The following is a 15,815-nucleotide window of genomic DNA, read 5'->3' as shown; positions in this document are numbered from 1 at the left end:
CTACGATTGCTGCTCTTGACCTGGATGGAGGGAGCTGTGCTGTAGTTGCGAAGGTTCTGGCCCTGCATAGCTGTTAAGGTGCTGCACAATGTAGTGTCTGTAGGGGGGCAGGAAGAAAGACAAAGTTGGTTTTGCTTCCTAAAATAATGCAACCTCCCCCCTCCCAAATAGTTAAAAGAAATAATAGGATTAAATGTTAGTGTGCAAGCTCAACTTGCCCCCTCCTTGAAAATCTACATTTTGATACAGTTTTTACTTACAAAACAACTGCTCTTTCTATATTTTCTCTCTACCTCATTCTGTGGAATAAGCAGATTCACTCTCCACCAAGTACGCAAGTGAAGGGAAAAACACTGTGTGTGCTAAATGAATATTTCCCCACAGTTTGTGTTTCTTTTAAAAGGAAATATATCTGCTGCTTCCTCAAACCAGCAGAGGGAGTTTTCTCATCTAAATAATATTTTAACTTCCGAAACGCAAACTTGTCTTTTCTTTTTTTGCAATGTTATGATGTTACCTAGTAGGAAGTGCTACTGAAAACAAAAGGTGAAATTTTACAGCCAAGACTGTTTAACTCCTTAGTGCTGGAGGCTGTATGTTTCCAGTCAATTTTTACAGGTATTATTGTGCAAGAAGTTGTTGTGAAAAATGCAATAGAGTATTAAAAGCATGAAAAGTTGACTCATCTGGCGTGTTTGGGAGCAAACTATTTGGCTAAAGGGGAATGTACAACTATTGCACTACGTGTGCCACTCAAATGTGCATGAAACCATAACTTGGTAAAAAAAAAAAAAAAAAAAGAGTCAGTTCCTTTATTATTTGTGCTCTAGGGAGAAGTTTTGAAAGTTCCGGGTTTAGGTTTCTTTATTTGGAAGTAACATAGTAATTTTAAGACTACCACAGTGGCAAAAAAGTTCAAGTGAAATGCTCACTGCAGCACTACTAGGAAAAGAGTTCATCATTATTCCTTTTTTTTTTTTTGTGTGTGTGTTTGAAAAAATAAAAAGCACCTCCAGAAGCGACAAACTGTATCATTCTTATTGTATGTTATAAACCTACATACCAGGCTCCCTACAATGATCTCTCTTGGAAAATAAAATGATAGCAGCTACTGACATTAACAGTGAATATTTTCTCGATCTGTGAATGTCACAAGTCTTCTTCTCTCAAAAGCAATCAGGAAATTCAGATATTCCATTAAGTTCAATCACAAAGCATTTAAAATGCTAATCTTTCATTTTCAAAAGTTTTGTTCAACAAATTCCACCACAGGAGAAAATAATCAGTTATTCTGGGGAACCTCATTGGCTTTGAAGATACCTTGAAACAAATATGCGCTTTTATAAAACTACAGAATCACAGAATGGTTTGGGTTGGAAGAGACCTTAAAGCTCATCTAGTTCTAACCCCCTGCCACGGGCAGGGACACCTTCCACTAGCCCAGGTTGCTCCAAGCCCCGTCCAACTTGGCCTTGAACACTGCAAGGGATGGGGGAGCCACAGCTTCTCTGGGCAGCCTGCGCCAGCGCCTCAGCACCCTCACAGTAAAGGACTTCTTCCTTATAATTCTAGAGAGTCAGAATATCGATGCTGTACACTCTGCTTAAACTGAAAGATATGACTGAATAAAAAGCAAGATCTGGTGTTCCCTGTATCCCTATCAGTATAACAGATAGATTATGTTTTCAAAGGACCACATAAATCCCAATCATTGCATAACATCCAATGGCTAAAATATGGCTAAATAAATGTTTTCAGCTTTTACTAAAGTGGAAAGCGAGGAAGGAGCTCATTGTAGGTGATTCAGAAGGTAATGACTGGTAAATAAGCATTTAGCACATGACATCAGACATAGAGCATAAGGAAAAGACACAAAGGAGTCCCATGGCTAAACGGTTCAGCCATAATGGTTAATATTTAATAGCCTAGCCCAGATGTATCTTCTTTATATGTATAGTAATGGCCAACTAGTATAAGAATGCTAAATACAGGTCCCTGTGCTGCTCTGAGATACACAAAGATACACATACTCTTGCATTTTTGCAAAACTCCCTGCAGCAAAGTCTTGTCAAACTCAGCGAAGCATGAGGCAGACACAGCCATTCAGCGCCACATAACTCATGGACCAAAGCCCCAAAGAAGAACCAGCTTTAGCCATGGGCAAACCAGAAAATAGTACAGGGCTGCAGAAAATGGATTCAGCAGCATTGCAGCCAGTCATCCACAGAGAAAAGCACTTTTGGGCTCCCTCAGGAACCATCCCATTTCTGCCTTGTTGGTACTGAAACGGAGATGGAGGCTAAAGCACAGGACTGGCTTAGACGCTGGTGCACTATGACCACAGCAGATGGGCTCTGAATACAATTCAGTTTTTGTACTCAGACTGCTAAGAAGATTTGAGTCAGCCCTGGCCACAGTCAGCAAGACATGTAAAAATAAAAAAGAAATTTCAGAATGCCAGTGTCTTGCCAGTCCTCAGCACAGGAACCGAGAAACAGTGCTCTGCTCTCCAGCATGTTCTAGACTGAAGAAAAGGGCAGAGGCAGCTTTATGTCAGCATCGGGGCTCATCCAAAGGTAGAAATGATGCTCAACTAAACATTTTTTAAAGTTAACTAAGGTGCTCTGAAATGAGCTTTTGCCCTAGTCCAGACCAGCTTCCTGAAAGAAGGCTACATGAAGCTCCTTCAACCCTCTGTAAAGGTGTACACTGTGAATATTTTCTCACCTCTCTTTCATGCATATTCAGCCTTGTGGCAAGGTTTAAAAGTGTATAATTTGCTACATCAGATCAAAATTATAATTCATCTCATCCTTTATTCTTTTTTTAGCATGTAGCTCTTCAGAGGAAGTGGAAAAAAATATAGGGAAGACAGATGAGGATAATTCATCCTCATGGAAGTTGTTCTTTTGTTGGGAGTTACTTCAGACTCTAAGGATGTTTCCTTTCTGTCCCAAATCTCCCCTTGCTATTAACTATTGTAAATCTGGGGGTGCAGGGAGGTTGTATTTTTATTAAAAATAGATTATTCTTTTAAGGGCAGTATCACGGGGCCATTTATCAGTGTTAAACAGTATACCTGCTCCAAGGAAATTCTGACTGACACTTGTACAGTTCTGCTGTATGAAGAATTGGAAGCAGAGTCTGCCTCAAAGTACAGTGAAGGAGATAAAATATCATACTATAAAATACACAACACGTTATATGCTTGTTTACTCCCTCAGACTTCACATTTTGACTTCAGTACTCATTATCTGACTCATTTTCTGTTTATATGCCATGAGAAAGATGCTAACTAAAAGCTGACTCCTGGAAATACTTGACATTCTTTTTAGGCTACTTTCGTCCTGAGCCTGGCTGCAATGGCTCATTTTGAACCACTCATAAAAGGATGCCTGCAGTAGGGAAGGCAGAATATTTTCATTTCAGAGAGCCCTGCTGCGTTACACTCCCTGATTTTCATCAAACCCAGACCATGTTTACTTGTCCTTTTGGCCTCGGGGTCACTGTTTTTTCTTTAAATCAGTTTAGTTCTAAGTAGTCGTTTCCCCTCGTTCCTGTTTCCCACAAAATCGAAACCAGTGGCAGCCTGATATAGCTTTGAACGCTTTCCTCTTAAGTAAAAACAAGCAAGCAAGCAACCAAATACTTCTGTCCTACAAACTCTCCAAGAGCAACGCAAAAGCCCACATGAGGTTAGTGGCCTCGACGGCCAAGGGGATGCTCCCGCTTCCCTCCCCGGGCCTCCCTCCAGCACCCTGCCACCTTCCCGGAGCCAGGAAGCACGGCCTGCTCCTGCCGCCAGAGCCGGCCCCATCCTCAAGTCTTCACTGCCCCAGAGGGACGACCCCAGGCGAGTGTTTTCGTGTACGGGCTAGAGCCGGGAGGCTGCCGGGGAGGCCGCCAGGCCGGGGCTGTGGCGAGGGGCCGTGAGGCAGCTCCTTCCCGCGGGGGAACTGCGAGCACGCCGTGAGGGCAGGGGATGTCCGCTCTGCGCCGGGGGGGGTCTCCTCGGGAGAGCTCGATCAGGCGCTCAGCGGGCACCGAACTCCGCCACGGAGCGGCGGGGCGGTGAGCGGCTGGTGACGTCATCCCGCCTGGCAACGGCGGTACGGCGTGGGGGCGGTGGCACTCGGCTCTCGCGGGATTTGGCGACCCCCTCGGCGGGCGGGGCTGCCGGTGCCGGAGCTCGCCTGAGGCGAGGCGCGGTGGCGGCGGGGAGCGACTGACGGCTCTGCGGCAGCCTCTGCCCCGGGCCGCCGGCGGCTCGGAGCGGCCCCCTTCGCGTCTGTTGGCGGCACAGATGGAGCTGCCGTGCCCGGCTTGAGCGCGTCGGCGGGACCCGGGGCCGCTCCGCCGAGCCCGGGCGGGCGCAGCATGGGTGAGCGCGGCGGGGAAGGGCTGCCGCGGTGGTGAGACTGGCTCCCGCCTCCCGCTCTCCCGGGGCCACCTCTGCCGCCCTTTGTCTGAGGGGAGGGCGCGGACCTGCGGTGCCGGGGAGCGCCGCTTCGGGCAGCCCTCGGGGCAGGAGCGTGGCTGGTACCCGGTGCCGGGGCAGGAGGCGGCGGCCGGTGGCGGGGCTGGAGAAGCGGCGGCGGCAGGTGCCCGCAGGTGCCTGGGTGAACGCCGCCTCCTCGGCGGGACGAGGAGCGGCGGCGGGGCTGGGAGAGGCCGGAGCCGCTGCCTCCCGCTCAGCCTGTCCCCGGGGCTGCGGCAGGGGCCTGGGACGGGAGGCGGCGGGGTGCAGCGCCGGGATTATGTAGTTTTCGGTGGGGAGAACGTGGTTTCCAGCCGTGTAGCGAGCACTGATGCCGTGCTGGTTGGAGAGAGCTTGATTGGAGTGGCTTGAGGAGGAGTAAAAGTTTTTCTGATTAAATTCAGCCTTTTTACCTTTTTTATTACCCAGCTTCAGTTTGAGCTGCATCTTCATGCGTTTCTCCACCAAGCTGTTGGCTTAAAAGCGAGCATACAGCGACTCAAAGTATTCCTGTAGACAGGGCTTGGAGCAACCTGGTCTAGTGAAAGGTGTCCCTGCCCGTGCAGAGGGGTTGAAACTAAATGAGCTTTAAGGTCCCTTCCAACTCAAACCGTTCTGTGATTCTACGCTAATGTGCCAGTTCGGGTTTACACTTGAAACAATCAGTTGTGCTGGGTCTGATTTTTAATGTAAGAGAGTCTGCATAGGGAAGTATGAAACAGTGACTCAAACACCACTCTTTGCTTACGCAGAGTTCCCCCACTGTGGAGGTCCACTGACCGTTTTGTTTGCCTCTATCTCCACTCGTATTGCATCCTTTGCTCTACTGTCCTGTACTTCTGGAGGGGTGTGTGCAAGAGTGTGTGGCCGTGGCTTTCGTGTGCTGTGCTGGGGTGTGTGTGTGCTGACGCTGCTGTGTGCAAGCGTGCCACGTTTGGGTGCGATTTAAGCTTTTTAAGTGGAAAGATACCTGGGTTTCGGATAGCTTTGCTTCTTCCCCCTTGTGCAGGAAGGGAAAAAATACGTGGTGTGCAGATCAAGCTATCACTTAAGTGAAGTGATAAGCACTCTTCCTGATTAGAAATACGTGTCTTAATCTCACTGAAAGTTGTCTTACATGGTCAAAGCACAGTTAAAATGAAGTCTGAAAATATAAAGCAAAATCGGTGTTTTAGGTTCTGATACAAACCAAACTAAGCACCTCACTTTTTGATGCTTCTTGTGATTGTTCAGAATAGGTAAGAATTGCAGTTTCTTTCTCGGGGGGCTGCATTCTCTTATTTGTGAGGTCACTGTGGTGCCCTGTGATGGTAGTTCCTAAAGTGTAAAGGTTTAATATGCTAATTAAACATTTTGGACTGTGTAGTGCTGAAATGTGAAACGCCTGAGGATTTACAAATGGTATGTCTGGGTTATTAGAATTATTAGTATACAGGTAGGAATACTGTATAAGACTGTTAATAAAGGACCAAGTCCTGTTTATGACTAATGATTGCTATATTACATCGTTTTATGTATTTTTTTTTTCCTTACCTTTCCTATTCTTAAGAATGGCTTCTTTCTCTTTCTCTTCTGATCACAGTAGTGAGCATGTTAATATTGCTCCAGAGGCAAGTGAATTAAGTGGGTGGATGTACTCTGTGTCAACTATTGTTATTGCATGGGTGGTTAATACCATAACAATTTGTGTGCATGTGCATTTACAGAACTGCTTCTGCCAGAGTGCTGGCAAACCTCTATAAGTGATTGCAGAATGATCCCAGAGCCTTTTAAATAGATTTTTCTATGAAGGTGTCATCCTTTATCCAGATCTTTAAGCCTTACCCTCTTGTGACTGAAAGTGGGGAGGAATGTACGGTAAAACATCTCTGAAAATAAAAAGCAGAAACAGAGCAAAGTTTAGCTTGCACTGCACTCACTACATTTAGTGATGGCCTCACATTTACCTGGAGAAGTCATTCGATTATTTTATTACTGACATCGTGGTAGAGCCAGCTCTTGATAAGAGATTGTTTGTCTTTTACGTCAGCTTGTGGAATAGATTCTACATGCAAGAGGTGGCTCGGGGGGTCTGTCAAGGTATTTGACAAACTCAAGTGTTTCTGAGATTTACAGAGAAGTAAGAACAGAGCAATATGACTCCAGAGGAACCAAAAGGAGAAGGACACAAGTACAAAATGCTTCGGAGTGGGTTCTTTTATGTTCTTGTAGTAAATGGAAATTAATGTTGCAAGAGCACTTATCATTCAGGTACTTAAAGGATGATGATGAGGATATCAGAGGTAACAAACACTAGACAGTATAAAGGTGCTAGTAATGCCTAGTTACATGCTTAAGCTCAGTCGTTTTAATTCTTGCATTCTGCACTAGATTAATCATGTGGATTCAATAAATGGCTCTACATTGAAAAATTATAATCCTATTGAAAAACGGATTAATTGAAGAAAAAAACTGTTGTTCTGGAGAAACTATTTGACTGAAATATCTTTTTGCTGTCTTGGGGGTTAATATCCAATTAGAAGAGGTAGAGTTCCCTGTATTGGTGCATTGTAGTGTCTGTTTGGTTTACTTTTATGGCTCAATAGCGGATAATTTTCCTAATTATACTTGAGAAATGGTTTGACTAAACAACTTGCATGTTAACAGGAAGGTTGAGCTAAATTTGCAGTGTTCAACTAATTTTTTTTATGGATTCACAACTAAGAATGAAATATTCCAGCAACAGTTGATGAATTTCCACATTAGTACGCTGGAATCTACCAGACTTCTGTCAGTATCTTCTTAGTTATATGCATTTCCTGCCCCCACCTTTTTTTTTTTCTTTTCTTTTTTAATTTCAAAAATTTGTGCAAGCTTAGATTTGTGGTTCCCATGAGTTAGTACATTTGAATTTGCTGCATTTTATCTTTAGAAAATGTTATAACTTTGGAATACTTTTAAGAAGCCATGCGTACATCTTCATTGCTAACAGAATAAGTGTAAATATATGTAAATATGTTAGGTCTATAGAAACTACTTAGTAAGTTCATTGAATGTTAAGCTTGTGTGAAGCTTTTTCGTTCACCTTCATGTTGACAACAGAAAAAAAATCTACGTTTTCAGAAGCAGACTGAATACTTTTAACATGTTATTACAGACATAGTGACGCATTGTTTCAGTTTCCACTAGTAGTGTTACAAGAACCAGTTAAAATGTTACTTTGAGGTTTGTTTGCTGATTTAAAAATAAACAAAACCAAAAAACCAAAAAAACCAACACACAAACAAAACTAAAACAAACCCACAATGCCCCAAACCAACTAATCCACTCCAAACATTCCCAAACAAATGGGATAGGATAGATGCAGGTCCTTCCACTACTATTTTTACCAAGAAATAGGTAAGATGTGATGTATATTGATCTGTATTCACAGTAAATTACCAAAGAATATAATTACTTATCAGCAGAAGAAGTTACTGCAACCCTTCTGCACTAGGGTACTTGATGAGCCTGATGTTGACATACCAACTCTTCTTGTACTAGCAATGTTGAGCAAAGTGCTTTCTTATCATTTTTTTTAAATTCTAGACAAAACTCTAAGGGAAGAGATGATGGAAAGTTGACCTCTGGAAGAGAAGCATCCAAGCTGCTGGGAAACCAAATTACAATAACTGGGAGGAGTTGATGGATGCTGGGTTTGGGTCAAGGTAGAGGAGAAATCCCATGAAAAGGTGCTAGCGATTCTGTCAGCTCAGCTCTGGTCTTTTTCGTTTTTCCAAGAACGTAAGAGCTGCTGGGCTGAGAGTCCTGTCTGTGGGGCAGGTAGGGAGGAAAACAATATGGAAGCAGGTCCACCATGGAAAGTTCTTGTAATATACATGTATAAAATTAAAAAACATGGTCTGGCAATTAATGAGTTATGGACTTGCTCAAAGGTGTTTATAGCTTCCCTGGACCTGTTTGTGGATGGGTATGGACCATTAGGGAGTTGTACAAAGGGGGACAAAGAGAAATGTGGCTCTCGCCCTCCACAACTACCTGTGGTAGTGAGAGTCTCTGGTTAGCATGAATGGGGAGTGTGTGGGAAATACATCTTTTCAGTGTGAGCTTTTTCCCCAAAAGCTGCTGTTTGTTCTGCCTGACTCCTTTGCTTATTTGAGAAATGGTGGATGATTGGTGGCTTCAAACTGAAAGTCTGTCTACATATACGTTCCTCCTGTGCCAGCCATTTTGGGTGCTGGTCACTTTTACTGGATGGTTATTTTAATTTTGTTAGCACTTTCCTCTTGTGGAGAGTTGTTCAGAACTCTGTGTGTTATTCAAGACTCAATGCTATGCAGGGCTGTCTTGAATTCTTTTGTTGTCCTAACAGTTCTTACAGTTTCTGTTTCAGCTAGGTAGGATCTTCCCTTTGAAGTTTTTTCATCTTCACTGGCATTCTGCACTCTGTCTGCCTGTGTTAGGTTTGGGTTGGTTTTTTTTTTGTTTTTTTTTTGTCCCTTAGTGGGTTTTTGTTGCATAAACACAGGAAATGTGTGATCCAGAGCGCTGAACTATCTGGAGTTAAGTGAGGCGGCTTCCTGGTCTGGTTGTCGTTGCTCTATTCTTCCCATCCATGTTGCTTCCTTGGAGATGCTGTCACATATGACTGCTTGTCTGGTATTTCCCTAGCCCAGTTTCCGAACAATTATTTGTTAGGAAAGAGCAGCAATGAAGGTACTTGAAAGTGACTTCAGTTCTTAGATTCTACTCTGAATTGTGAATTTACTAAATATCTAAAATGTGCCCTGCTCCCTGTGAAGGGGACACCTGTGCCTTTGCTGTCGCTTATTGTCTTGGATGTGCAGTAATGAGAAATAATTTTACATAACTTTGTTGCTGTGATGGTGTGAGAGTAACCCTGCTTGTGCATCACCCTTGGCTGTCCTGTTGCACTGGTTGTTAGCAGGACTAAAGTCCTAAAACTACCTGTTCAGTTACCTCTTTTCTAGAGTGTTTCCTTGCTATGTTAAATAAAAGCATACCAAAGATTTAATTTTGATGCTAGTTTTGCTTTGAGCAGGATGTTCACCTAGATGGCCTCTGTATGTTCCTCTCTACCTAAATTATTCTGTGTTTCTTAGCATAAACTTCAATTCATTTGAATAATGCTGTGACGCCAGCACAGCTGTTTACTTTCTTTGACTAACAGCAACAAGTATTTTTAGGTGGGTTTATGTTTTATTGCTTTAGGTGTGTGCAGAATTGCCTTTGTTTATATAAAATCAATATGAAATGTTGCTTTTTCAGAAATCTTGATTGAAGAAAACAAAGTGCTGCAGATAGTTTTGAACAGTGTATCTGCATTTCCTGAAAAATTTAAGACCTGCCACTGCAAGAGTCCTAAATCAGGCTGCAGGAGAAATCACAGTATGTGTCTATCTGCCAGATGAGTTAAATCTTTCCCCTTTTGGGGTGATGTATACTGGAGAGAATATAATATGTGGTCATTTAGCATATTAAGTTAACTTTTCTTAAAGGAATATATATTGCCCATAGCATGCTCAAGGTATTAGGCAGGATTTCTGTAAGTGGAAAAAATTAGAATCTAATATTTTGAATTATTAAAAATGAACCATTTCAGCAATGTGAACAGTGCTGACTTGTGATGGGTTGCAGCTGGAGCTCTCCATTGATCTCTGGAGAAGGAAGTGGAGCTTTGTCTGTTTGTGTGCCTTAGTGTTGAAGAGCTTTGCGATTATAAACTTTGATTTTAAATTTGACATTATTGTGAAAGAAACTCAAAATTAATTTTATCATCTCTTTTTCTTCAACCAGATAAAGTATTATTTTAAATTATTTAAATGACTTAAGCTCTTAACAGTACCTAAAAGTCCATGAACATGATACTTTTTGACAGTGGATGAATATGTGAATGGTTTTGAGTTAAGCAGTACTAGGTAATCTAATTTGGGTTTTGTTTTTATTTTTACTTCTTTGGCAGCTGAGTCTCGGCTGCTGTGAATAGATTTTTGTGGACTAGACATATTAATGATTTTTATTTTAGTTTGAAGAAAGGCAGTTTTGCCTAAGTTCTTGGAAACTTGCCTGACTTACCATTTAAAGAAGACTCTTAGTCATCAGTTTTTACCTCTTGGGTAAAATTACTGAGTGGTCAGTCTTAGTCAAATGTTTGTGACTCTATATGTAGCTTGATCTATTTAAGCTGGTGCCAAAATAAAGTCTCACCCTTCACTTACCTCTGGCTAGTGAGTATTGTCCTCTTCCCTTGCTTGTACAAACTGAATCTTTCAAAACTTCCTCATCTTCCTGGGTTAGTTTTTAGCCAGGCTGGCTCTCCAGAAACTGAGGCTAAGCTTATGGTTGCAAAAAGAGTGAATGGAAGCAGGAAGAGGATAAGGATGCTACTTATTGTGGTGTCAGCCACAGCACATTAGAAACAGTCACCAAAGTCCTGCCTGATAGAAATTATTGTCTTCCAATTTTCTCTCTTTAGTTCAATTGTGGATTTATAGGAAACAAACCGGTTTAGCTTAATTCTACTTATCGTCCCCCGCTACTCCCCCCAAGCTGCATTGTTTCTTCATTTCAGGAAAGTACAAAAGCAGAACAATAAGCAAACTTCTCAGAATGGTTCAAGTAATTTCCATTTAATGAATCTTTGGGACTAAAGGGAGAAAAGTCTCCATCTTTGCTGCTTGAAGAAATGAAACCTCTGGTTTCATGAAGTTCTCACTCTCTAGTAGAGTAGAATCACATCACTTAACTCTGAACTTCTATCTTTAGTTATGAAAGGATTTGTTTTGAGGCTGCTTTGCATGTAATCTCTCTTCTCCTGAAATCATCCTGTGGTGCAGTTTCACACTGTGCAGAGATAACTTTTGGCTGCTGCCAAAAAGGGCCAGAGCTTTGTGATGCCTTTTCCTGGTTTGTCATGGCTCTAGGGGTTGTAAGTCCATGATAAGAGCTGACAAGCTGGTTGGTGTGGAAGAAACCCTTGTGCCAGGTTTGCCAGTATGTCATTAATCTGAATGGCCCTAATATGTACAGCCATTAGCTCCTGTGCAAGAGAGTGGATGGGACTTTATTTCATGAGCCAGGGAACAGGGAGGGCTTCTCCTTTTCCATTGTAGGCTGCAGTTGCCTTGCACTAGATCCAGGCTGAGATTCCATAAGTTTCTTCTGAGTGTCTGTTAACTGCTCTCCCGAAGTGTTTAGGGTCCAGCAAACTGATTATTTCACAGCTTTCTTGTTCCTGATCTTTAAAATGCTTTTTTAAACCTCATTGTCATCCTCCCCCATCCATTTTAAGCCAGCCAAGTGTCCTTTTTAAATTGGGCCTCTTTTTTTTTTTTTTTTTTTTTTTAATTGGTTTAATGGTACCTTTAAAGAGAAAATAGTCTTGAAACAGCTAGAACTTGTTATTGAGGTGCTTTTTGTATTTCTGTGGGTTTTGGCTATCCTCAATAATGTGTATGCTTTGAGAAGACCATTGAACACAGTATGTAAAAATATGCCTCTGTCCTTCCTGATTCACTGCAGTTGGGCTGGACTTTAATGTTCCCATCACTTGAAGGCTTTTATGAAGTTTGTGTTACTTAATACTCTCATAAATCAATAAATGCAAGATTAACTAGAAGAATCCTGCCTAAAACAGAAGGTAAATTATATTGCTGTTTGCACTCGTCTTAATATCTAAATGTTTCTGTTGGGGAAGTTATTAACTACTAAAACAAACTGCCAGGGGAAGTGCTAGATCCATCATCTCTTGACATGGTCAATCTCCTGGATGATGCCCATTTCATTGCATTCTTTAATCTTCCCTTTCGGCAGATTTAGTGAGTATGTGTCCATGGGATGAACTAGTTCAAGACACTGGCCAGAGTTGAATCCAACTGGAAGAGAACCAGCTGGCTGATTTGGCAGCAAACTAAACCGGCACACCCTGGAGCAGCATAGCTGTGAGCACAAGAGAAAAGGCAGCAGCATGGGAATGAGTAGGGAGAGAGCATTCAGGGTCACTCCTTCATCCGCAGACTGTTGGAATTGCTAAAGAAACTCTATTCTCTGTAAATGACTAAAGCAACCATTCCTGAAAAGCAGAGCCCATCTGTTTGGTTTCTGAAGTGGTTAAGTGAAGAATATTCTTTGATTCAGATTTTCTAATACAAGACTTCACACAAATTTAGCTAGATTTGCAAGCTGCCTGGGAGCGCTGGCAGAGTTTCAGATGACTATTTGAAGAGCAGGCCATGGGCTGTTTGTTTAAAACCTCAGTGTCCCAAACAACACTTCTTTTTGTGTTTATCAGAGCTGGTGCTGTTCTGAAGCCTGGAAAAATGAGATGCTATTCTGAAATGGGGGCAGTGGAAGTGCTGAGGGGAGAAAGTCTTCTGTAGACATGAGGATGTGGTGCCTGGAACTGGGGAAATTGGAAACAGTCTCAGATGAAACCCTTTGCAACTTGAAGAGAGCTCGAAGGCATTTCTTGTAGCTGCATGAGCTGTAGGGCTGTATGTGAATTAACAGTATGGTTCTTTGCAAGTAAAAGGACAATTGAGAGTGCATAAAATAGCTTCCTTTAATTTTGATGTATTCATCATCTTACTAGGTGCTCATTTTGTGGGAAAAGGGTTTGCACTTTCAGTCTTAATGCTGCACCCTTACTGAGAATCATAAAATATATATATGGATTGTAATGTAAATGGCTTCTAATTTAAGGGTAGTAGAAGAAAACCTGCCCTGGTAGATAACTAGTAACAGGCTTGATGCAGAGCAGATGAAATAAAGCTCTTTATGAAATATGAGATCTAGTGTCAGTAGAGTAAGACGCAGCCTGCCATCTCCATGCAGCAAGACGACTGTGCTGATTTCCTATCAAGACAGAGCTGCTCTGTCTGGCTGTGCACTGCTATATCATGCTTCTGCAGTTCTGAGCAGCGATTGAAGTGGTAAATCCTGACCTGCATTTTTTAAAAAGCTGAGGTTATATTGCTGATTTTCCTCTCCTCTTGATCTTACTTTTTATGTGTGTAGTTGGGTCTCCAGTGTTATGGCTGGTAGTTGTGAAATATGTGGGGACAGTCAAAAGGATTTCCTTCATGTTTCTGAAATCCAAACTGCTACTTCAAGTGAACGTGTTGAGAACACTGGAGGTGATGGTTAGCTTTCTATGAACTTAGGTTCAGGTGCTTTGTCTTCTGACTGCAGCCACTGGTATCCCTTGCTCCAGACAGCTTTTCATAACCTTCCATAAGGCCTCTGCTCCCTTCTTGAATTCTTCAAATACCAATTGTTCTGTGTTACTATCAATTAGCTCTGCAAGACACAGCACATACGATAGCTGTTTCCAAGTTGCATATTTGGTGATTAGCCAACCATCAGGTTAAAAGAGTGAGAGTGTCGGGGCAGTCCTGACATCTTTTGCTCAGGGAGCACTGCGATTTGGATGTTTCGGCGCTGACTGCAAAAAAAGTAGTACAGCTTTTATTTTGGAGATGCTACTCTTCTGGCATGTTTCAACCAAATGGGAGTACAGAGGAAGAATTATTGGGAGCAAAGCAGGAGGATAGGCTGATACGGACACTCATGTGAGCCTGGTTTCTTCAAGTGCTCAACATTATGTTCAAGTGCCTAAAAAACCCTCACAGCGAATGAGGAGGGAATGGTTGATGTGCTGCAGTAGTACTGGGGGAATGGGCCAACAGGAAACCTCCTGCTATTCCAAAAAGACAAACGCATAATCCAGCATCTAGGAAAGAACAACCTCGCTGTCTACTAGACGGCACAAGCAGGATAGTAGCTAGCAGGTCATGGGAAGTGAGTATTTACCACTACCTGACACTCACAAGACTGTCTCTAAAATACAGTGTCCAGTTTTGCTTCTCCCTCCCATCAAATGCAAAGGGGATGCCAACAAAGTAGAAAGTAGAGTGTGATTAGGAGGCTGCTGGACATAGTGGGTAAGAAGTTGGTTTAGCTTGGAGAAGAGAAAGACATACTCTCCTTGGAGGCACAGTGAAAAAATATAAATCAGTGGCTGCAAATTAGGACAATAGTGTAATTCCTATTGGATATAATGGGGAAAGATTATTATGAGAGTTGAGTAGCAGAAAAGGTGCCCAGGGTGGCTGGTTTGTCTCCATCCTTTGAAGACTTTCAAAACTTAGGTAGGCAGTGCTGATTTGAGTTAGCTGATTTGACTCTGAGGTTAACCTTGCTCTGACCAGTTTGGAGTAAGTAACCTCAAGAAAGTGTCTCCACTTTCAGGCCTTGTTTTTCTGTGATTTGAAGTATTGCGAGCCACGTTGGTTTAAATCAGCATCTCAAGATATGCTTAAATCCTTCTAAATTCAAGCTACAAATGGATATTTAAACGACTTGAACTCTAAACTTTTAGAACATAATTGAGCTAATGTAGCAATTTTATCTCCCTTAAAATTATCTGAATGAGATCGTAGGGTGCCCTTGAACATTTGCCTTTACAATGGCTTTTATAAAAATCCACTGCATAAGGATTTCTCTCTGTGCTCTTCAATCATCAGTTCATCTTTTTTTTTTTTTTTGTATTAACTAAAATGTCCATACTAAAAAGTAAATTAAATTTATTAATGCCATAATTTGTATGGACTATGCTGACAGCATGAAGTCGGATAGGAACACTTGTCCCTTTTTTAATGCTAAGCATATTTTGTGGTTTTTGCAAGATCCCAATCTGGGACCATTCAGACTATTGCATCATGTCTGTTTTAAAGATGAAGGGAACACTTTGTGCATGCTCCCAGTGATGCTTTTAAGTTTCCATAAATGTATTTCAAAGCCAGATTCTTGCCATGTTTGCAGAAATACTAATTGTCATTCCGAATTAGATATGTGCCAAATTGTAGGCCATCTATCAAACCAGCTTTGCCACCCCCACCCCCCTCTTTTTTTTAATGAGAGTGAAAGGAGTTTTCTTTTGGTTTAAACCTAAAGCTTTCAGAGACTTTCTTGTTTTTGTTGCTTGTGAATTCGTAACCTGGAGCTATGATTATGCTGTCATTTTTGGCTAGAAGAGTCCTGAAAAAAAATCTGCAGGAGGAGTTGAAGCTTTTGTAGTATCGTGAGGTCCTGATATCCAAGGAGGGAAACGTTTATATGATTCAAACACGGTTGTTTGGTTGGTTGGTTGAGGTTTTTTGGGTTGTGACTTTGTAAAAAGAATTTTAACTAAGATAAGCCATAGAGTCTTCAGCTTCAAACATCTTCGAGCTAATTGTCTGTAAGAGATTTTAAGGGAAAAACCTTTGAGTAGGTGTCGACCTTTTGGCACTTTTATTGCTTATTTGGTGCCTTGGATTTGAAGTGAATCTGAATGAGG

At 42.1% G+C, this 15,815-nt stretch overlaps 1 protein-coding gene across 2 annotated transcripts in view; it reads left to right on the top strand.

Moving 5' to 3' along the window:
- The first annotated feature begins 4,138 nt into the window (after positions 1 to 4,138).
- Positions 4,139 to 15,815, top strand: part of CD2AP (CD2 associated protein) — an 82,658-nt gene continuing 70,981 nt past the window's right edge. For both annotated transcript variants that reach the window (XM_030490066.1, XM_030490067.1), the window contains exon 1: positions 4,139 to 4,381. In XM_030490066.1, the coding sequence (XP_030345926.1) occupies positions 4,378 to 4,381 (4 nt within the window). In that variant the 5' untranslated portion in view covers positions 4,139 to 4,377. The remainder of the gene's footprint in view (positions 4,382 to 15,815) is intronic.

This window comes from Strigops habroptila, chromosome 6, assembly GCF_004027225.2.
Source record: "Strigops habroptila isolate Jane chromosome 6, bStrHab1.2.pri, whole genome shotgun sequence".
Classification (NCBI taxonomy): domain Eukaryota; kingdom Metazoa; phylum Chordata; class Aves; order Psittaciformes; family Psittacidae; genus Strigops; species Strigops habroptila.
The sequence above is the reverse complement of the archived record's forward strand: the minus strand, read 5'-3'. Positions and strand labels throughout refer to the sequence as shown.